At 23.6% G+C, this 22,907-nt stretch overlaps 11 protein-coding genes and 3 non-coding genes across 14 annotated transcripts in view; 6 read left to right on the plus strand and 8 right to left on the minus strand.

Moving 5' to 3' along the window:
- Positions 1-1,716, plus strand: part of DDB_G0273873 (hypothetical protein) — a gene marked incomplete at both ends in the record, with an annotated part of 2,273 nt that extends 557 nt beyond the window's left edge. The window contains one exon of the mRNA XM_639461.1: positions 1-1,716. This exon is cut by the window's left edge and continues 83 nt beyond it. Within this exon, the coding sequence (XP_644553.1) occupies positions 1-1,716 (1,716 nt within the window).
- A 644-nt stretch (positions 1,717-2,360) lies between these two features.
- cf50-2 (component of the counting factor complex) lies at positions 2,361-3,272 on the minus strand (the record flags this gene model as incomplete). Its single annotated transcript, XM_639462.1, has 1 exon — positions 2,361-3,272. One exon carries the CDS (start codon positions 3,270-3,272, stop codon positions 2,361-2,363), a length of 912 nt encoding a protein of 303 aa, XP_644554.1.
- A 952-nt stretch (positions 3,273-4,224) lies between these two features.
- On the minus strand, positions 4,225-4,828 carry DDB_G0273877 (hypothetical protein; the record flags this gene model as incomplete). Its single annotated transcript, XM_639463.1, has 2 exons — positions 4,225-4,745; positions 4,810-4,828. The coding sequence occupies 2 exons, from the start codon at positions 4,826-4,828 to the stop codon at positions 4,225-4,227; spliced, it is 540 nt and encodes a 179-aa protein (XP_644555.1).
- A 106-nt stretch (positions 4,829-4,934) lies between these two features.
- DDB_G0273879 (hypothetical protein) lies at positions 4,935-7,520 on the minus strand (the record flags this gene model as incomplete). The annotated part of the gene is made up of 1 exon (XM_639464.1): positions 4,935-7,520. The coding sequence occupies one exon, from the start codon at positions 7,518-7,520 to the stop codon at positions 4,935-4,937; it is 2,586 nt and encodes an 861-aa protein (XP_644556.1).
- A 149-nt stretch (positions 7,521-7,669) lies between these two features.
- DDB_G0273881 (hypothetical protein) lies at positions 7,670-8,551 on the minus strand (the record flags this gene model as incomplete). The annotated part of the gene is made up of 1 exon (XM_639465.1): positions 7,670-8,551. One exon carries the CDS (start codon positions 8,549-8,551, stop codon positions 7,670-7,672), a length of 882 nt encoding a protein of 293 aa, XP_644557.1.
- Positions 8,552-8,833: 282 nt separating this feature from the next.
- On the minus strand, positions 8,834-10,667 carry DDB_G0273883 (hypothetical protein; the record flags this gene model as incomplete). Its single annotated transcript, XM_639466.1, has 3 exons — positions 8,834-8,871; positions 9,477-9,605; positions 10,457-10,667. 3 exons carry the CDS (start codon positions 10,665-10,667, stop codon positions 8,834-8,836), a joined length of 378 nt encoding a protein of 125 aa, XP_644558.1.
- Positions 8,890-8,961, minus strand: tRNA-Met-CAU-10. The gene has a single exon. It is a non-coding gene; the product is annotated as a tRNA-Met (tRNA).
- A 1,629-nt stretch (positions 10,668-12,296) lies between the features above and the next one.
- Positions 12,297-12,368, plus strand: tRNA-Met-CAU-6. Its single transcript has one exon. It is a non-coding gene; the product is annotated as a tRNA-Met (tRNA).
- A 980-nt stretch (positions 12,369-13,348) lies between these two features.
- Positions 13,349-14,110, plus strand: dscC-2 (discoidin I, C chain and B chain; the record flags this gene model as incomplete). Its single annotated transcript, XM_639467.1, has 1 exon — positions 13,349-14,110. One exon carries the CDS (start codon positions 13,349-13,351, stop codon positions 14,108-14,110), a length of 762 nt encoding a protein of 253 aa, XP_644559.1.
- A 723-nt stretch (positions 14,111-14,833) lies between these two features.
- Positions 14,834-15,595, plus strand: dscD-2 (discoidin I, D chain; the record flags this gene model as incomplete). The annotated part of the gene is made up of 1 exon (XM_639468.1): positions 14,834-15,595. The coding sequence occupies one exon, from the start codon at positions 14,834-14,836 to the stop codon at positions 15,593-15,595; it is 762 nt and encodes a 253-aa protein (XP_644560.1).
- Positions 15,596-16,668: 1,073 nt separating this feature from the next.
- DDB_G0273889 (hypothetical protein) lies at positions 16,669-18,229 on the plus strand (the record flags this gene model as incomplete). Its single annotated transcript, XM_639469.1, has 3 exons — positions 16,669-16,673; positions 16,696-16,828; positions 18,221-18,229. 3 exons carry the CDS (start codon positions 16,669-16,671, stop codon positions 18,227-18,229), a joined length of 147 nt encoding a protein of 48 aa, XP_644561.1.
- Positions 18,230-18,623: 394 nt separating this feature from the next.
- tRNA-Leu-UAG-1 lies at positions 18,624-18,702 on the plus strand. Its single transcript has one exon. It is a non-coding gene; the product is annotated as a tRNA-Leu (tRNA).
- Positions 18,703-19,199: 497 nt separating this feature from the next.
- Positions 19,200-19,322, minus strand: DDB_G0273891 (hypothetical protein; the record flags this gene model as incomplete). The annotated part of the gene is made up of 1 exon (XM_639470.1): positions 19,200-19,322. The coding sequence occupies one exon, from the start codon at positions 19,320-19,322 to the stop codon at positions 19,200-19,202; it is 123 nt and encodes a 40-aa protein (XP_644562.1).
- Positions 19,323-20,321: 999 nt separating this feature from the next.
- On the minus strand, positions 20,322-22,622 carry DDB_G0273893 (hypothetical protein; the record flags this gene model as incomplete). The annotated part of the gene is made up of 1 exon (XM_639471.1): positions 20,322-22,622. The coding sequence occupies one exon, from the start codon at positions 22,620-22,622 to the stop codon at positions 20,322-20,324; it is 2,301 nt and encodes a 766-aa protein (XP_644563.1).
- Between the last annotated feature and the right edge of the window lie 285 nt (positions 22,623-22,907).

Below are 22,907 nucleotides of genomic sequence, written 5' to 3' on the forward strand. Positions count from 1 at the left end.
GTTTTTGTTGAATTATGTTCAAGTAGAGCAGGTATAATATTTAATACAAACAATGATGATAGTGATTACTATTATAATAATAATAATAATAATAATAAAAATAATAATACAAGTAATAAATCAAAGAGAACTAAAAAGATATTAGATGGTAGAACCAAATCAGTTTATAGTAGAAGGTTACCACAAAGAGAGAAACAACATTTCCTATCAGATTTAGATGATGATCAATTTAGTTCAGCAAGTACAAGTAAATTTGTATTAGAAACCGAAATTCAAGATATTGATATAGAAGATATGACTCAAGAAGATAATGAACTTTATACAAGTGAAGAAACTGAACAAGATGAAAACTTTGATGATGATGATGATTATTATGGTTTTGATTATCTTGATCATAATGATAATAATATAAATCATTTAATGAACCAACCTAGAAATTTTAATTTTTATTTATATGATGATGATAATGATTTAATTGAAGAAAATAATAATAATAATAATAATAATAATAATAATAATAATAATAATAATAATAATAATAATAATAATAATAATAATAATAATAATAATAATAATAATAATAATAATAATAATAATAAAAATAAAAATAGCGATAATTTAAAAACAACAAAATTAATAAATAATAATTTTAAAAATAATATATTTAATAGCGATAATAATAATAATAATAATAATAATAATAATAATAATAATAATAATAATAATAATAATAATAATAATAATAATAATAATAATAATAATAATAATAATAATTTTATTAATAATATAAATTTAAATAATAGTGAATTTAATTATTCATCAGATGCAGATGATGAAAGATCACATTCATCATTTGAATCAATAACAACTTTTACAACTCAAACATATATAGATAACGAGGAAGAAGAAGAAGAAGATAATGAAGAAGAAAATGAAGAAAATAATGAAGAAATTAAAAATGATAGTCAAGAATCAATATCAATTAAAGATATTATAAGAATAATAAAATGTAATGGATTATCAGGTGTATTACATATATTGATAGCGAAATTAATTAATAAAGCTGGTAAAAAAAGTAAAGTTGGACCAGGATCAGAATTTATAACTGCATTTTTAGAGGCAAGAAAAATTGGATCATTAGTAGTTTTAGGTGATAGACAAGTTGGAATCACTTTGCAACGTGTTTGGAATTCATTAAGTTGGTTAGAGAAAATTAAATTTGTATTTTATTTATTTATGGCGTCACTCTCTGAGATAACAACCGAAGAAATTGATGCCATTAAAAATAGTAGTGATGAATTGGTGAATAAATTATTAAATGAATTTCGTGGTCGTTTCCCTTCGGTAGTTCATACAATTGTAACTGAAAGAGATCAATATATGGCTGCTCGTTTAAGAATGTGTCCTGGTAAAAAAATTGTTGCTGTTGTTGGTAAAGGTCATATTGGTGGTATAATAAGAGAATGGGAAAATAATAATATAAATTTATTTGAATTAGAAAGTGTAAATATAATTAAAAAATCAAATTTAAATAATAATAATAATAATAATTCAAATAATAATTTCAATAAACAAAATCAACAACAACAACAACAACAACAACAACAACAATCATCAAAAAGTTCTTGGTCTACTGTAACAAAGTGGGCTTCTTTAATTTTAATACCAATTGGAATAGGTTTATACTTTTTTAATAAAAAGTTTAATTTTATTTAAAAAAAAAAATAATAAAAATAAAAAATAAAATTAAATTTCAAATTTTTTTTTTTTTTTTTTTTATATATATTTTTTTATTTTTTTTTAGGGTACTTTATGATAAACTTCAAAACAACTAGGATTCATAGGTTTGCCATGTTGGCATTCAAATCTTGTTTGAATTTTGCAATTTGGACGACATTGGAATTTTTTAGAGGTATTAAATGGGGTGATATGTAAAATGGTCACCACATGTATCTTTTCTCAAAGAATTGTTTTAGAAGTTCTGATAGGTACTCAAGATAGTCTATGGGGTTATTTTTTTTTTATGTATTAAATAACTATATTCAATATAAACATTCTTCAATATTGAAAACCCACCATTTATATGATTTATGAGAATGGCTATACATTTGAGCCAATTTGTTGAAAGTAAATATAGAATAGAATCATTATTCCCATTACAAGCAAATATATACTCATCAATAGAATATATTTGGCTTGGTGAAATCAATGATTGGGTGTTTTTTTCAAACAAACTCAAAAAATCTCAAATATTATATGTTAATTTAGGTATTTTATAATTTGTAATTCGTGTATATCACATGTTAAAATTTAAAAAATTTATTTATTTTTATTTAAAAGAAATAAAATTATTTATTTTTTTAAATGGATGATCCACTTCCTGTACCACTTCCACTTGCACTTCCACTATTACTACTTCCACTATTACCACTTCCACTATTACTACTTCCACTATTACTTCCACTATTACTACTTCCACTATTACTACTTCCACTATTACTGCTTCCACTATTACTACCAGATGCACTACCAGATGCACTACCAGAAGCACTACCAGATGCACTACCAGAGGATGTTGAACAACCACTACCAGATCCATAAAAATCTAAATCAACACTAACACCACATTGATTTGTATTGCCAATATATTGTTTCATTGCTGGTGAAGTCCAACCACCAAATTCATAAAAAGCGGTATCGGAAAAAGATGGATTATCATCATAATGAGCATACCAAAGTGGATATTGACTTAGAGTTGATAAATTACCAACAGTTTGTGGCCATTCTCCTTCACTACTGTATACACCTACTAGAACACCAAGACCTTGTGCAGTTTCAACAGCTTCTTGAACATAATCGGCATTATCACTCTCTGCTCCCCAACAACCATCACATTGTTCAACATCAATCCATAACATATTGAAATTGATACCATCGGATTTTAAACTAGAAACTAAACTTTGAATTGCACTTGATGCTGGATAATTACCATCACATTCACTACATAAAAATGCATAAAGATCAATATTATCGAAACCAGCTTGTTCTGCTGCCGATACAACAGATGAAATATTTGAATTATATTGACCACCTCCTGACCACACTTGAATTATAACTCTTTGATTATTACTAGCTAAACATGACCATTGAGAATCTGAAATTCCAACTGAAATCTCTGATGAGAAATCAATGGCACATTCACCACTGACGAAAATAACAATAGATAAAATAATACTTGATATTATTAAAAAAATATTATTCATTTTATTCATTTTTTAAAATATGTATAAAAATAAAAATAATTAAAATTTGGGTGTGATTTAAATAGTTTTTTTTTTTTTTTTTTTTTTCAAAAAAAAAATTCTAAAATATCTAAAAATATCACAAAATATCAAAAAAAAAAAAAAAAAAAAAAATATCTAGAGAAAATTTTAAAAAAAAAAAATTAATATATTAAAATTAAAATTTTAAAATATTATTATTTAAATTATCCTAAATTTTTAATTATTTTAAAACAAGTCCCTGGTGACTTTACCAATATTAAAAATAAATTTTAATTAAAAAATAATATTTTTTTTTTAGTTTTAAAATTTGATTTTCTTTTTTTTTTTTTTTTTTAATAAAAATCGATGGAAAATTATTTTTAATATAAACAAAACCAATTTTATTAAATTAAAAAAGTAAATTTTGTTAAATAGTTTGAAAAAAAGGTGGAACAATTGTAACATGTTCAAATGTTTCATTTATTATAATTTTTTTTTTTTTAATATTGATTAATCACTTTTTAACTATTAAATCAAATATTCAGTAATTTATAGGATTATAATCCTACACATACCGAATTTCTCAAATTCTGTAGCTCTATTAGACATAGAATTCAAAGACCAAGAATCTAGGCAATCAATAAATCCAAAAGAAGAGAAGAGACAATAAGAGCTAAGGATACATCCCTCAAATTCATTTTGAAAAAAAGATACTATTATTTTTATTGTTATTTTTTTTTTCAGTTTTAAAATTAAATCAATATTTTTTTTTTTTTTTTTTTACCTGTGATCAGACCTTCAAGGAATGTCCTTGTGTCTTTTCGGCGGTGTTTGTTAAACGGTTTTATTTTTATTATTCAATTGTATTAAATTTTTTAAACTATATTATATTTTTTTTTTTTTTTTTTTTTTTTTTTTTTTTTTTTTTTTTTTTTTTTTTTTTTTTTTTTTTTACTACTACTTAAATTGGAAGAGGGTTCGGAGCTGCTGGGGTTTGCCAGGCTTTGTTGAATTTGTATTTGTGAAGATCTTGATTGGTGTTTTTTAGTATTGCTTCGTCGTGTTTGATTTTCTTTAGTGTGATGAATTTTTCAGTTTCGATGAGATTTAGTAATTCTGTTTCTATGACCTTTTGCTCGAATTTTGGCTCTGGTTTGCTTTCATCAGTGTTGAACAATTTGTGACAGATTATCTTCCATAATTGGTGTGCTATTATTCCTATGAGATTGGGGAAGATTCTCTCAGTTCTGTTGTATTTTGATATGTCTAAGGTATCCATTGACCATCTTTGGATTTTGATGAATGATAATTTGTTAACTGTTGATATGATGGTTTTTTCAATATCTAGGATATCTTGGCATAGAGTGAAGAGGTGAGAATAAGGGTCTCTGAATAGGTGGCCACAGATCTTGCATCTGGTGTCTCTTTCGTGGTTGATACCTGGAAGTGATCTTGAGAAGAATCTGAAGAGGGTGTTTCTACCTTTTTGGTGAGAAATGCTGTTGATGTTTATGAATACTTTGGGTATTGCTGTGTTGTATCTCACCGCCCATAACTTCTGCCATTCTGTTCTTCTTGGTGTTGGGTGTCTGTCTTTGATCATGAGTTCGTAAATTTCTTTCAGTTTTAGTGGTTCATCATTGTCGTTTCTTATACAGTCTGGAAGTTCATTTATCTTTGGATGGTTTTGGTAAAATTTGACTCTGAATACACCCCAGTGTCTGCACATATCGTTGAGGGTTGAAGTGTGGGCTTTTTTCTACTTAATTGCTCCATGTACCATTCTTGTAAGGTATTGTTGTTGTTGTTGTAGTTGTTATGGAGTAGCCTGTTCATGTACCAGATTTTGAATGCTATATGTCTTAGTTCTATATCCCATAATTTTATGCCTCCTTCTTTCCAATCTGCATATGCTCTGTCTATTTTCATCATAGTTTTGTATTTTCTCTCTTCTGTATATGTATTCTTAACTGAGGAGAATAAGAACCATCTGGTCATGTTATTGATTTCCTCAATTTGTTCTTCATTTAGATTATCCATGTATTGATGGTATGTTAATTTGGATAGAACGTATGTTTTGAGAATTGTCATCTTTGCCTTCATCGTTATTGCTTGTGATTTCCATTTGATTAGATTGTTTTTCATTTCTTGGATTAAAGTGTTGTATTTTGAATTTAAACCTGTTTTGGTGAAATTGAGGCCAAGATATCTTTCTGGGACTGTACTCTCTTGGAATGGTAGATCGTGTGGTTTATCTCCTATTGCTATCATTACTGTTTTCTCTTTGTTTAACGATGATGACGTTGCTGAGCAGTACTTTTGGATTTTAGTATTAATTTTCATTAGTTCTTCTGTGGAGTTTGTAAAGGTTGCTATGTCGTCAGCAAATGCAGTGAGTTTTAATGATTTGGAATTTGGTAGAGTGAAGCCTTTGATTGTATTATCATTGATGATATCTATTAGAAGTGGTTCTAAAACTAGAGCAAAGATTGTTGGTGATATTGGGTCTCCTTGTTTTGTTCCTGTTCTGATTGTTATTCCATTGACTAAAAAGTCGTTGATCTTTATTTTGTTTTTAGTATCTTTGAGTAGGTTTAGTAGGATCGCTGTGAATTTTGGGGGGATACCAATATGCTCTAATGTTCTTGTGATACTCTTGTGGCTGATTGAATCGAATGCTTTGTTAAAATCGTAAAAGGTAATGAGTGTATTGTTCTTTCTTTTGTTACTTATTTCTATTACTTCCTTCATGATCTGAATATTGTCTTGGATGAACCTGTTTGGAACAAAGCCGTTTTGAAATTTGTTGATAATTTTACTGGTGATATCTAATAATCTACTGTTGAGAATTTTGCTTAAAATTTTGTAATCTGTATTGAGAAGGGTGATTGGTCTTCTATTTGAAATGTTTAGTTCATCTCCTTTTTTGAATATTGTTGTTATTACTCCTTCTTTGAATTTTGTGGGGATTTCTTTCTTATTTGTGAGGAGGTCGTTGAAAGCTATAGTCAATATTCTTGCTATTGAGTTGATGTGGTACTTGTAGAATAGTGCATTGATACCGTCTAAACCTGGAGATTTGTGGATACTTGAAGTTTTGATTGCTTTGGTCACTTCATGTATTCTTATCGGTCTGTCTATCTCGAGTTTCTTGATTAAATCAACGTCTACTTCCCATTTTTCTAATAACTTCTTGTGGGTTTCTTCGTTATCTTCTTTCTCTTCATATTGATCTTGATAGAATTCAACAAATCTTTTTGCTATGTTCTCTTTATCTGATATGGTCTTATTATCTTTATCTTTTATTTGGAATATTGATTTATCTTTGGCTCTGGATTTAAGGATACTTGTGAGGTATTTGCTTGGTGTTTCTTGATGCAGGTGGAGTTTTAATTTTATATCCCATGCTTTTACCTTTCTTTCTTCTTCTAATATTCTACTTATTTCTTCATTGAGTTCTTTTCTCATCTTTGGAATGATATCACTATTTCCAAGTAATTTGTGGATTACGTATTTTCTTTTGTTCTTTTCTTTCTTTATTTTGTTTTGTTCTTTTTTTAAATAATCTCTGATGACATTATTTTTAAATTTCGTCCATTCCTCCACTGATTTGATCTTATCTTTGTTCTTACTGATTAATTCTGATAACCCATCATGTATATGTTTGTTGTTGAGAATTTCTTTACATAATGTCCAAGGGAGTCTTTCTAGTTTGGTTGTTGTTGTTGTTGTTGTTGTTTCTCTGTTGGTTTGTATTGTGATTGTGATGGGAAAGTGATCTGATTTGTTGAATACTGTGTTGTGGACTACCAGTTTTGAATTTTGGTTTAGTAGTGTTGGATGACAGTAGATTCTATCTAGTCTCTTCATTGATCTTGGAAATGTTGGAGTGTTTTCTTCAATACCAGTATCTAGTAGCATGTCTTGGTCTATTATTTTACGTAATTCAGTACCGAAGAAGCTGTTGCAATCGTGGTTGTTATTGAAGTCGCCTGCTATTATTTGATGGTTGATTGAATTATATTTTTTAAACAGTGATTTTGAGTTGATTATGAAGGTGTTTCTTTCAGATATAGTCGCTGGAGCATTGATCAATAATATGTTGATAGAATTAAAGGAATTGTATTTAATTGATAGTATTCTACCATCATCGTCTTTGAAGTTTATTGATATGTGGCCTTTTCTTGTATCTCTATTTTCTATTGCTATGCCAGTTCCTTTACCTGAACCATGATCTATTCTTTCAAAGTTGAACATTGTTTTGTGGTGGTTGAATCCATTGAAATTAGTTTCAGTTAGGAGTGTTAATTGAGTGCCAATTCTTTTTATCGTTTCTTCTGTTTTATTCTTAGCGTTGGTTGATTGATTACCTCTGCAGTTCCATAGTAATAATTTTAATTGTTCCATTATTTTCTAATACTACTGGCAATTGGAAACTTGGTACCATTGCTTGTAGTAATTTTATTGATAGGTTTTGTAGTAGTAGTAGTAGTAGTAGTAGTAGTAGTAGTTTTGTTTAGGTTGTTGATTGTTGTATTGCTTGTTGGTAATTGATGTGTGATTGTTGTTGGTGTGGTTGTTGTTTGTGTGGTTGTTATTGGTGTGGTTGTTATTGGTGTGGTTGTTGATGCATTAGTTGTTGGTGGAGTTGATGGTATTGGTTTAGTTGTATTTGTAGTTGTTGGTTGTTGATTTTTATTACTTGTGTTTTTTTTTTTTCTAACATCTCTTATTTCTTTATTGTTATATTCAGAGATGAAGGCTCTTATTGGATGCTTACTACCTTTTATAGCATCAATGTTTGTTTTAATGATTGAGATATCATCTTCTTTGTTAAATAATAGAATGCATGAATATCTAATCACATCTGGTAGCATTACTATGTTGCATTCATCTATTAGTAATGGCTCCAATCCCCAGTTTTCTTTTACCATTTGATTGTTTATTTTTTTTATTATGTTTTTTGTAAATGTGTAAAAGTGGACATAGTGATATCCTGGGGTGTAAAGTATGAATTTTTGCAGTGGGAAATCTTCATACTTGAAAGTGCTGTAACACTCGTGTAATAATGTGAATTTTTCTTTTAGTATTCTACCAAATACTGTTATACCTTTTTGTCTTCTGACAATGTTAAGAGTACCATTAACTATGAAATTATCTATTAATTTTGTTGAATTACTATTTAATTCCAAGGTATGTGGGTAGAATAACCTTATTTGAATAGTTTTTTTATTTAACTCTTCTTCGCCTAAGTTGAGTTCACCTTTAAGTTTATCGAAAAAATTCATTTTTTTTTTTTTTTTTTTTTTTTTAGATTATTTTTATTATTTTTTTTTTTTAATTATGTGTTTATATAAAAATATTTTTGATTTTTATTTTTATTTTTTTTTTTCTTTATCGTTTATTCAGATCTATTCTTATTCCCAATCCAAGGATTGAAGGAATTAGTGTGTAGAGTAGATAGATTGAATGTAGTTGATGTTAGATTGATGGATATGTTTTTCTGTATCTAGTATCCGTTTGATCAACTGTAGGCTTTTAATTTTTTTAAAATTAAATCAATATGGAATTTAATTCTTTAAAATAGGAATCGAACTAGCGACATATTCTGTATAATTTTAAAATTTAGCTTCTCTAGGTTTCGATCCTAGGACCTCGAGGTTATGGGCCTCGCACTCTACCCCTGAGTTAAGAAGCTGTCGATTCAAGCTAACGAATCTTATGATTTTTCTGTAATAAAGTTACTCTATAAAATTAATAGATATTAAATATGCATATTACATTACTAATTATAGTTGACACACATTTAAATAATATAATAATAATAATAATAATACTGTCAACTCATTATAAATAATATAAATACTAAAGAATAATTTTATAAACAATATTGAATATTATAAATATAAACTAATATTAAATAAAGATAACAAAGTATTATTCAATTATATAATTATTAATTATATATTTATAAAGCTAACAAGCTTTATTACATTTCATATCAAATAACTAAATGTTGTCTGAAGTGTTCTAAAAAAAAAAAAAGGTAAACCAACCCCTCTTTTAGGGACCCTGTAAAAAAAAAATAAAATAAAATGAGATCTAGCATCTCAAGGAGAAGCAAATAATTGCGTTATCCAATTCAAAAAAAAAAAAAAAGTCTGAAGTGTTCCGGGATGTTTATGGTCATGAGTTTCGATTTCCAGTTGTGACTGAATTTTTCGAGTCTTCTTTTTATTGATGCGGTCCTATTGATTGACTCTCGGTTATCAGTGCATCTTAGTTCTTGACGTAGTTGCTTTTCTACTATCTTTCTTGTTCTATCCCATTCGGCATCTCTCGCTTTTTTGATTTTATGAATTATTTGGTTCTCTGTTATTATTGTAGTGTTATCGTTGAATTTTATTTGGTTTCTTCTGTACCATATCGATTCCATAATGGCTGTCTTTTTTTCCAAGATATTCTAATTTGGAGAAAAAAATTTGATAAATCCTGAACATTCACTGAATGAATAGTGCATTTTTGTTGTTACAGATCCTTTCTCAAACAGGGATGAAAACTATATATGTTAATATATGTCGCTTATTCATTGGCGATTATTACATTTTCATCATTTGGATATACAATCTTAAGAGAGATATACAAAAACAACCAACAAAAACAACTTCTTTTTGATTATTTCATTTTTCATATAAAAAGACTTAAAAACAAATAAATAAAGTCACTTATTTAAAAAAGCCATCTTTTTATTTTATTTTAATTTATTTTTTTTTTTTTGAAAATTTTGATTGGTGTAAACTTCTATTGGGGTTGGCGCCAATTTTTTTTTTTTTTTTTTTTTTTTTTTTTTTAATTTTTTTTTTTTGCTCAAACTATTATATTTTGTTCCCTTTAAAAATGAAATAAAAAAGAAATATTGAAAAAACGAAAATAATAATAATAATAATAATAATAATAATAATAATAATAATAATAATAATAATAATAATAATAATAATAATAATAATAATAATAATAATAATAATAATTAATTATAGCATCAGCATCAGTTAAAGGTATTGAATGGGATGAAATTCTATACAATTGAAGCATTGGATACTTGTTTTGTCATCAGTATTACCAAAATTATAATGACTTGAACCATAACTTAAATGGAATATTCAATTGATCTCCATTTTTTTTTGATTTTTTACCTCTAAATGATTCTCTGGGATAACGTTTACAGTGATCCATTATAACTTTATTAACATTAACTTGTTGATGAATACTACTACAATGTCTGGAGTAGTGTGTTTTAAATTGCCCACAATCCAAACAATAACTATCTTCATCATAAAGATCATCTTCAATTGAAATAGATTTAACTTCTTTTTTAATTAATTGTTCATCTTCTTCCTTTATCATTACTTTAATACAAAAAATACAAACTCCAAGATCTCAATTATAAAATATTGATTGTGAACACATTATAGTACATACTTTACATTTAATTAAATCTTTAAAACTTCTAAAAATAAAAAAAAAAAATAAAAAAAAAAAAAATTAATATGTGTAAATATTTAATAAAATATATTATATTTATATTAAAATAATATTTAAAATTTATATTATATTTATTTTTAAATAATAATTAATAAAAAAAAAAAATTTTGAAAATATATAAAAAAAAAAAAAAGAGTTATTGCAATAGAAAATTATGATTTTTTTTAAAAAAAAAAAAAAAAGGTATTTTGGTGATCTAAATTTAAAAAATTCGTTTCTTTATAAAATTAATTTTAGTATAAATAGTTTAAATAAAATAAAGATAAACATTATTTTTAGTAGTAAAAGAGATAAATATATTATATATATAAATTATTATTATTATTATTTCTGTGTGTTCACGTATATTATGTATTTTATACAAGTTTCAAAATGTTTTTTACTTTTATTAATTTTTTTCTTTTTTTGTGAATCTTGAATAATGGAAATTATTATATATTCAAATGATGAAAAATGTAATAATCGCGAATAATTAAGCGACATAAATTTATATTTAAGTTTTTATCCCTGGTAAAATACAAATATAGAAATAGATCTGTAGCTGAAAAGACGTTAACAAATACAAGATTCTTACTTTATTCTCAGAAATTTTAGTAAAATTTATTTTAGTATAAATAGTAAATAAAATAAAAATTCATTGTTGTTTTATTCCAAATTGTGCACAAACTAAACTTATAATTTTTATATAAGAGATATAATATTATTTTTTTTTTATTATTTATTATTAATTATTTCTGTGTGTTCAAGGGTCAAATTATTAAAAGTATTTAATAGGAATTTTTTTTTTTGAATGGAATAACGCAATTTTTAGTTGCTTCTTCTTGAGATATAACTCATTTTATTAATTTTATTATTAGATATTACAGGTGCCTTTTAAGGTTGTATGGTTTTTTTTTTTTTTTTTTTTTTTTTTTTTTTTTTTTTTTTTTTTTTTTAAGTTGGGGGGTGTAGAGTGTGTTTAGTGACGTAATATATTTGTTGAGGTTTGATGGTAGTGCTACTGTGTGTAGTGGTGAGTTCCAGTGTTTGCTAAATCTTTCGAGTTGTAGGGAGATGATGTTTTTGAATTTTTTTGTTTGTTCGTTGTTGGTTGCTTTTTTTTCTTGTCTGATTAGTTTGTATATGTTGTTTTTTGTTTTTCCCAGGCTGCTGTTATTTAATAGAAATTGGAATACGACGTTCATTACACAAATGTAATAAAGCTTGTTAGCTTTATAAATATATATAATTAATAATTATATAATTGAATAATACTTTGTTATCTTTATTTAATATTAGTTTATATTTAATATTCAATATTGTTTATAAAATTATTCTTTAGTATTTATATTATTTATAATGAGTTGACAGTATTATTATTATTATTATTATTATATTATTTAAATGTGTGTCAACTAAAATTAGTAATGTAATATGCATATTTAATATGTATTAATTTTATAGAGTAACTTTATTACAACAAAATCATAAGATTCGTTAGCTTGAATCGACAGCTTCTTAACTCAGGGGTAGAGTGCGAGGCCCATAACCTCGAGGTCCTAGGATCGAAACCTAGAGAAGCTAAATTTTAAAATTATATAGAATATGTCGCTAGTTCGATTCCTATTTCATTTATTCAGAATCGAACTAGCGAGAACTTATAATTATCCAAACGGTTTTAAGAATTTATTGAAATTAATTTTTATTATTCATGAACATGGTTTAATAACATTGATCAAAAAAAAAAAAAAAAAAAACCAATAATATTAATACAATATTTTACAATTAAAATTTTTAATTTGATTATTTAAATTGAAAAAAGAATAATAAATTTAAATTTTAAAATTCAAAAATATTAAAAAAAAATTGATATTTTAGATAAACTAATTAATCAATATATTAAAAAAAAAAAAAAAAAAAAAAAAAAAAAACCATTTTAATCAACTGTATTAAAATATTTTTAATTTTTTAATATAAAATTAAAAAAATATAATTTTCTTTAGTTAGATTCCTCAATAATAATTATAGCTTTTAAAAAGATAAATAAAAAAAGAAATATATAAATTAAAAGACTAAACATAAAAATTAAATTATAAAAAAGAAAATATTTTATTAAATAATTATTAAATTATAAAAATAAAATCCAAACAAAAAAAAAAAAATTGATTGTTTTTTTTTTTTTTTTTTTTTTTTTTTTTTTGTTAAACCCCAAAAAGTAAAAAGATTTTTTTTTTTTTTTTGTTTTCTTTTAAAAGTTTGAGATTATTTTAAAATTGGGAAATTTCACTTGCCCCCAATAATTTTTTTTTTTTTTTTTTTTTTTTTTAAAAATTAGTTTTTAAAAAATCAAATCTTTGCAAAAATAAATTTAAACAATGATTACTTTTTTGTCAATTTACAAAAAAAATTAAAAATAATTAAATTTAAAAAATAAAAAAAAAAAAAAAAAAAACCAATTAAAAAAAGAAAAAGTATAAAAAGAAAAAAAATTTTTAATTAAAATCATTAAATTGAAAAATTAAAATTTCATACAAATTATCTTTTTAAATAATAAAATTTATAAAATGTCTACCCAAGGTTTAGTTCAACTTATCTCAAATGCTCAATGTCATTTAAGAACCTCAACCAATTACAATGATGTCCACACTCAATTTAATGCTGTTTTAAACTATAAAAACAAAGGTACCAATACTATTGATGGTTCAGAAGCTTGGTGTTCATCAATCGTAGATACCAACCAATACATTGTTGCTGGTTGTGAAGTTCCACGTACTTTTATGTGTGTTGCTCTCCAAGGTCGTGGTGATCATGATCAATGGGTTACATCATACAAAATCCGTTATTCATTAGATAATGTTACCTGGTCTGAATATCGTAATGGTGCTGCTATTACTGGTGTAACTGATCGTAACACTGTTGTTAATCATTTCTTTGATACTCCAATTAGAGCTCGTTCAATTGCTATCCACCCATTAACCTGGAATAACCACATTTCATTAAGATGTGAATTCTACACTCAACCAGTACAAAGCTCAGTCACTCAAGTTGGTGCAGATATTTACACTGGCGATAACTGTGCCTTAAATACCGGTTCAGGTAAACGTGAAGTTGTTGTCCCAGTTAAATTCCAATTTGAATTTGCTACTCTCCCAAAGGTTGCCCTCAACTTTGATCAAATCGATTGTACTGATGCTACCAATCAAACTCGTATTGGTGTTCAACCAAGAAACATTACCACCAAAGGTTTCGATTGTGTTTTCTACACTTGGAATGCTAACAAAGTCTATTCATTAAGAGCTGATTACATTGCTACTGCTTTAGAATAAATTTTTAATCTTATTATTAAAATTGTAATTTAATTTTTAATCAAATTTAATAAAAAAAAAAAAAAAAAATCCAAATTCAAGATTTTGTTTATTATATTTTTTCCATTTCTAAACTATTATTATTAAATTTGAAATAAAAAATGATAAAAAAAAAAAAAAAAAAACTGTATTTTTATAATATCCAATCTAAATTAATTATCGTCAATCTTTAAGGAATAAAAACTTTTTTTTTCATTGAAAAAACAATAAAAAAAAAATAAAAAAAATCAATAAAAAAAAAAAAATCATAAAAAAAAAAAAGATATAATTATTTTCAATCATAAAAATTCCAAATTTACAAATTTACCAAATTAAAAAAAAAAAAAAAAAAAAAAAAAATTAATTTTAATAATCAAACCATTACAAAAAAAATTTACAATCATTTTAATTTTATTTTTTTTTTCACACCAATTGCGACAGCTAGGAAAAATCTGAAAAGTGGGGTGATTTTTATTAAATTTTAAAAAATTTATACCCATTAATTTTTTCAATAAAAATAGTTGGTCATTTTACAAAATTAAAAAATTAAAAAAAAAATAAATTAAATCTTTAATTTTAATTGGAAAAAAAAAAAAAAAAAAACTATAAAAAGAAAATATGATTTTCATTTTAAAATCATTAAACTGAAAAATTAAAATTTCATTTATACAAATTATCTTTTTTTAAATTCAACACACAATTAAAATGTCTACCCAAGGTTTAGTTACACTTCTCGGAAATGCTCAATGTCATTTAAGAACCTCAACCAATTACAATGGTGTCCACACTCAATTTAATGCTGCTTTAAACTATAAAAACAAAGGTACCAATACTATTGATGGTTCAGAAGCTTGGTGTTCATCAATCGTAGATACTAACCAATACATTGTTGCTGGTTGTGAAGTTCCACGTACTTTTATGTGTGTTGCTCTCCAAGGTCGTGGTGATCATGATCAATGGGTTACATCATACAAAATCCGTTATTCATTAGATAATGTTACCTGGTCTGAATATCGTAATGGTGCTGCTATTACTGGTGTAACTGATCGTAACACTGTTGTTAATCATTTCTTTGATACTCCAATTAGAGCTCGTTCAATTGCTATCCACCCATTAACCTGGAATAACCACATTTCATTAAGATGTGAATTCTACACTCAACCAGTACAAAGCTCAGTCACTCAAGTTGGTGCAGATATTTACACTGGCGATAACTGTGCCTTAAATACCGGTTCAGGTAAACGTGAAGTTGTTGTCCCAGTTAAATTCCAATTTGAATTTGCTACTCTCCCAAAGGTTGCCCTCAACTTTGATCAAATCGATTGTACTGATGCTACCAATCAAACTCGTATTGGTGTTCAACCAAGAAACATTACCACCAAAGGTTTTGATTGTGTTTTCTACACTTGGAATGAAAACAAAGTCTATTCATTAAGAGCTGATTACATTGCCACCGCTTTAGAATAAACAAATAATTTTTTAAAAAATTATTAAAATTGTAATTTAATTATTAATCAATTTTAAAAAAAAATAAAAACAAATAAAATTTAATTTTATTTTTTTTTATTATAAAACAAAAAGCTTTTTATATTTTTTTTTTTTTTTTTTTTTTTTTTTTTTTTTTTTTTTTTTTTTTTTTACTGTTAAACATATTTATATTAATCAAAAATAATTATCTTTTTTTATTTTATTTTTTGATCAATAGACCAGATTATATAATTATTCTAACAGTATTCAAAAAAAATAAAAAAAAAAAACATGATACACCCATAAAAACTAATGTCATAAATTTTTTTTTTTTTTTTTTTAAGGTGAATTATAATATTTATTTTTTCCATAAATTTTTTATTTACAGCAATAAATAATTAAAATTAATTTTCGTTTTTTCATTTTTTTTCATTTTCCATTTTATTTTTTTTTTTAATTCCCAAACACTTTTTTTAATTTTTTCAATTTTTTTTTTTTTAATTCTCTTAACCAAATATCTATATATTTTAAATTTTTTTTTTAAATTCAAATAAATAAATAAATTAAAATGTTTTCAAAAGGAATCAATATAATGGGTCACTCTTAAAATAAAAAAAATAAAACAATAATGATAAAAAAAAAATAAAAATATTAGTGTAATAGGAAATTTATGGACTCAGAAAAACAATATATTTATTTTTGAAATTGTACCCTCTACAAAGAAAAAAAAAAAAATAATCACACAGAAATAAAATAATTATTTTTTTAATTTATTTTTTTCTTTTTTTTTTTCAAAACTAATTTTTATATGAAATAAAAAAATAAAAGTAAAAAAAAATAAAAAAAAAGGCAACGAACATACACCAGCACCTCATAAAATTACTTTTCACCACTGAAATTTTTACATCCCTTACTAATTTTTAATTTCATTTTTTTATTTATTTTTTTCTTTTTTTTTTTTTTTCTTTTTTTTTTTTACTTTTTTTTTTGGTTAATAAAAAAATAAATAAATAAATAAACAAATAAAAAAATAAATAAATTTTTTGAGTTAATCTATAAAGCAGGTTTAGCAAATGGAGTTTGGTTTTTAATATTTTTAGGGGTATCATTGTTGGTAATTTAGGTACAGCGGCAATAATTGATATAGCAGGTTTAGCAAATGAAGTTTTATTTTTAGGTGATCATTATCGATATTGGGATTTGCAACATTGGGTAAACCAGCAAAAGTTAATGGTAAAGGACAAATAGCAGAGAATCAAACTAAGTATTAATATGAACCATCATCAGGAGATAGGAACAAGATGATACAACAACAACAACAACAACAGGTAAAAGAAAAACTAAAGATACAGACAATAGTTCAAATAAAAAAAGAGTGTAAGTTTTATATTTAAAGATAGACCAATTCGATTACTGGTGACCATTACTTTATAGTGGTATAAGTCAATCATTCTTTTTTTGGTGTATTCCCTCAATTACTTAGTAAAGAATGGATTGGTAAAGCTGTGGCTTTTTTTACGATGCTTCTGTTAGTAATTTCGGAGCTTCACCTGGTAAAGGTAAACAAGCTGCAAAGAATTAGAAAAGATTAAATATTTAGAAATGACATGACGTTAAGCTATTAAAGTTACAAAAATGTAAATAATCATAATAAATTAATAAATCAATAAATCAATAAATTAAAAAATAAATTAATTAATAAATAAATAAATAAATAAATAATTAAATAATTTTTAAAAAGTACTCTAATTTTGGAATTATTTGTTTTTTTCTTTTTCTTTTTTTGCTCTAAAACTTTTTTTTTTCTTATTTTCATATACACTACTTTTATTTTATTTATTAATTTTGTGCAAATAAAATTAACATAAGAAAATACTCGACACACGAGAAATTTATTTTATATTATAATTTTTAATATTATGATTATTTTCATTCTTGAAACTTCTTTAAGTGCTTCACGACAAGCCATATCTGAACATTTAACCATCAAATCATTCTATGCAGTTTGATTACCTTCATCAAGTGAAGCACCTAAATAACCACTTCAATAAAAACTATTTTATGTATGTTTTGGACACTTAAGAAAAACTACAGAGTTTATTTTTCAATTTATCACTATACTGCTCAAATTAACTTAATAAATGACTATATTTTTTAGAAAAAAAAAGTAAAAAATAAAGAAATTCATGACTTAATAAAGTAAACAGTGAATCAAAAATGTAAACCGAAGTTATTTGAGGCCATGGTGGATCAGTTGAGACGGCTAATGTGTTTATACCTGAACATGTACATGTAGTATTGTTCTTCTGTTTATAGAGTTTGGAGTTGGTGATTATATGTACACATTATTATTAAAGAATGAAATTCTTGATTTATACCAATCACTAGATAATTCAGCATTAACACCAAATATAATACAAGGTCATAGAAAATATTTTGAATAATTGATTTTAAAAGCAAAAAAATTATAAGCATCACATGATAAATTATAAACATTACATGATAAATTTTAAACATATGCACAGTTTTTTTTTTTTTTTTTTTTGAATTGGATAACGCAATTATTATTTGCTTCTCCTTGAGATGCTAGATCTCATTTTATTTTATTTTTTTTTTTTTTTACAGGGTCTCTAAAAGAGGGGTTGGTTTACTTTTTTTTTTTTTTTTTTTTTTTGTTTCGAATTTTGAATTGTATTATTACTTTTGATTAAAACATCTTTTTTGTCCAAACTTTTTTCTAAATCTTTTTTTATTTTATCGTCTGGTTCGTGATTGATGTTTATGACGTATTTGAATTGTTTTTTTTTTAATTGAGTTTTATCCACAATTTCGCTTATTTTTTGTAGGCATTTGTGTTGCTTAATATTTGTGGTGTTGTTTGTGATTTTCATTTTATTTTCTTTCTATTTTTTTTATTTTTCTTTAAAAAGTTAAAAATCTGGAAATTTTCTGATTAACTTGGGTTCCAGGTTTTTTTTTTTTAAACATATGCACAGGAGTTTGGTGAAAAAATTTTAAACATATGCACGGGAGATTGGTCGAGTGGTTAAGACAATAGATTTAGGCTCTATCCTCCGGGGTCGCGGGTTCGAACCCCGCATCTCTCACATTCTTTTTATCCATTTAAATATCTAGATTTCCCTGAAATTTACCTAATAAGGTTAAATAAAATTAAAAAAAGAATGAGGTCAACCACATTAAATTGGTAGGAATTTATTTGAGTTTTTACTATTTACGAATAACATTTATTTATTTGATCTATAATTTCATTTTTTTATATATTAACATTATATTATTAAGGTTTTTAAAATTTTATTTATTTTTTTTTTTTTTTTATTTTTTTTTTTTTTTTTGAAACTCACACATAATATTGCATGCAGAAATACAAATTTAAAAAAAATCCGAATTAACACCTATTATTACTAAAATATCTACATCTAGATCAAGTAAATAATTAATTAATATCAAATAAATAATAATAATAAAAATCATACACATTATATGTGCTCATTTTTGAGTAGCTAATCTAAAGAATCTGGTTAAACTTTATATTGTGTGATACTACTGTATGTTAGTATTAGTTGTGCATGTCCTTGCATCCACTTTACACTGAATGAATAGTAATCAATGTGGTTGGGTCAACTGACATAATTTGCGATATTTGCATGGGAGGTTGGTCAGCTGACATTATTAACATTGTTCGCAAGGGAGGTTGGTCAGCTGACATTATTAACATTGTTCGCAAGGGGTAGTTTAGCTGACATTATTAACAATATTGGCATGGGAGGATTGTCAACTGTCATTATTAACAATATTCACAAGGTCATGGTGCTGCTATTACTGGTGTAACTGATCGTATCACTGTTGTTAATCATTTCTTTGATACCCCTATTGATGCTCGTTCAATTGCTATCCACTCATTAACCTGGAATAACCACGTTTCATTAAGATGTGATATCTATAGATTATATAAATTATTATTAATTATTCAAGGGTCACACATCGTTTATTGATATATCCAAAATAATATAAGTATTCCATAAAGTTAGAATACGAGATTCATTACAATTTGTAAGGTATGCAGTAGTTCTTTGTTACAATAATTATTTATATTATTAAATTCATTTTCATTTATTATATTTATTCATTTACATTTTTCATTTGTAAATTAGTTTATTTTGTATATTCTTTATAAAGTTATTATTTTGAGTTTAATGTGCTGACGCTCCAACATAACAAATAAATCTTAATATATCGATATTAAATAAAAAAAAAATAAAAATAATAACTACAAGCAATAAAATTCATTTTGCCTTAAATTACTTCTTTCCTAGCTTAGCCCTCCCAAATAGTTTATTCGTGATACACAAATTACCTTTTTAAATCATCAAATTGTTCAATTTTATTTTGTAAATTAACCTTTTTCCATAATCAATCTCAATTGAAGATGGATTACCTCTAAACCAATGTTAATATATATATTATATAGTTTACATTAATAATAAAAATAAATTTATATATAAATATATCATATTAAATATAAAAAAAAAAGAAAATATTAATAATAAAAATTAAATTAAATATTTAATATATAATATATTTTAAATTTATACTTTAAGTAAAAATATAAAACCAAACAACAAATTAACTTTTTTTTTTTTTTTTTTTTTTTTTTTTTTTTTTTTTTTTCATTAATTATTACATTTATTGTATAATTTTATTTATTTTATTTTTTAAAAGATTTTAATTTTTCATTTTCATAAGAATTTTTAGCATAAATATAAGTATTTTTAATGAAATCAAATCTTTCAATATGTTGATATTGATTAATTAAACGATTTAAATCCAATAAATATTTATCGAAATTACAAGTATTGTCGATTGCACTTGTTTCAAAACAAGTTATAGTTTTATTACCACTTGAGAGTATTTCTTCAATCACTTGAGTAGTTGTTGAACTCCACATTAAAAAATTTTTAATTGAACCATTCGCACTAAATAATGAACCGATTTCCTTGTTATAGGTATTTGGAGTTTGTTTATCTTTTGGAAATTTTAAAATTCCACCTCTAAATCTACACCAATGATTAAATACAACTTTTTTCATTGTTTTATTTTCATTAAATAATTGTTTAAAAATTTTCCAATTTAATTTAAAATTTTCAATAATTAATTCTAAATTATTATTATTATTATTATTATGGAAATTTTCAGAATCTATTAAACTTGAACAAGAACAAATTGAAATATTAAATTGAATTCTTTCTTGTTCATTTGATAATAAATAAATTAAATTGTCATAACAAAATCTAATTGAAAAATGATGAATATTTTTTAAAGTTTTTAATAAACAATTTAAATCTTTTAATGAAAATATTGAATTTAAAATTTCAAAATATGAAATATTTGATAAATAATAATTAAATTTATTTTTTAAATTTAAATTATTATTTGAATTTGAATTATTATTATTTTTATTATTATTTAATTTTTGATAATTTTGTTGTTGTTGTTGTTGAATTGGTTTTGATAATAATTTTAAAATTGAAATACCTTCAATTTGATTTTGACCATTTATAACTATAGAATCTAATTTTTTTGACCAAATATCTAAAGCTTTAAATAAAACAACTTGAGATGGACAAAAATCAGTAGAGATTGAAAATGTTTTTTTTATTCTTTTGCCCAGTTCTTCAATTAAATTAATGCTAGTTGAAGATCCAAATGCAATTTTAAAAATTTTTAAATTTTTTCTCGTACCAATACAAGGATAAAATAAATTTAAATGATTTAAAATTTCACCAGTACAATTAATATTTCTAAATATAAATGTTTTAAAATTTGATAATTGTTGTTGTTGTTGTTGTTGTTGGTGTTGTTGTTGTGGTTGTTGTTGTGGTTGTTGTTGTGGTTGTTGTTGTGGTTGTTGTTGTTGTTGTTGTTGTTGTTGTTGTTGTTGTTGTTGTTGTTGTTGTTGTTGTTGTAGTAGTTGTTGTTCTTGTTGTTGTTGTTGTTGTTGTTGATAATTATTATTATTATAATTATTATTATTATAATTATTATTATTATTATTATTATAATTATAATTATTATTATTATTATAATTATTATTATTATTATTATTACTATTACTATTATTATTATTATTTAATAATAATTTTAAACCTTGATTAACTGTATTAAATCCAAATTTTAATTCATAACCAGCATCTTTTTTAAAAAAATAAAATAATTCATTTTGATGATCAAAATGTAATTTTAAAGTTTTTACATTCTCTTTTTTTATAATTGTAAATTTTCCAATATTTTCAATAAATTCAATATTTGAATTATTCTTTAAAATATCTTCAATTGGATTTGAATAATCAAAAAATGATAAAAATTCATTATTATAATTATTATTTGAATTATTTAAATTATTTAAATTATTTGAATTTATTTGATAATTTTGAAAATTTTGATTATTTAAATTATTTATATTATTTAAACTATTTAAATTATTATTATAATTATTACTATTATTATTATTATTATTATTATTATTATTATTATTATTATTATTATTATTATTATTATTATTATTATTATTATTATTATTATTATTATTATTATTATTATTATTAAAATTTGAATTCATAAAATTATTAAAATTAAAACCATTTAAATAATTATTAATATTTGTTTGATTATCAAAATAATTTTTAAATAAATTTAAATTATAATTAAAATCAACTGAAACTGTTAAATTATTTGATAATGTTTTAAACCAATCATGATTTACCAATGCTAATGATAACATTAATTCTTTAATTAATTTTTCATTATCTCTATAATCAATATCCATATATCTTATTGAATCAATTAATTTATTATTTCTATCAATATGTTTACATAATATTTTTATAATATATTTTTGAATATATAATGGTAATTTACTATTATTATTATTATTATTATTATTATTATTATTATTATTATTATTATTATTATTACTATTATTATTATTATTATCAGTTATCATCATCATTATAATATTTGTGAGTGAGTGTGTTGTGTTGTGTAAATATATAATACCAGTTTTTGGTTTTTTTTTTTTTTTTTGGTATAAAATAAATTAAAAAAAAAAAAAAAAAAAAAAAAAAAAAAAAAAAAAAAATTTTTAAGGATTCTAGTAATTAATTTGGTTCAAAAAAAAAAAAAAAAAAAAAATAAAAAAAAAATAAAAAAAATTTTAATAAAAAAACAGTTAAAACCATCTTTGAAAAAGGCTAAAAATTTCAAAAAAAAAAAAAATATTCCATGATATGAGATT

This window comes from Dictyostelium discoideum (assembly GCF_000004695.1).
Source record: "Dictyostelium discoideum AX4 chromosome 2 chromosome, whole genome shotgun sequence".
NCBI lineage: Eukaryota > Evosea > Eumycetozoa > Dictyosteliales > Dictyosteliaceae > Dictyostelium > Dictyostelium discoideum.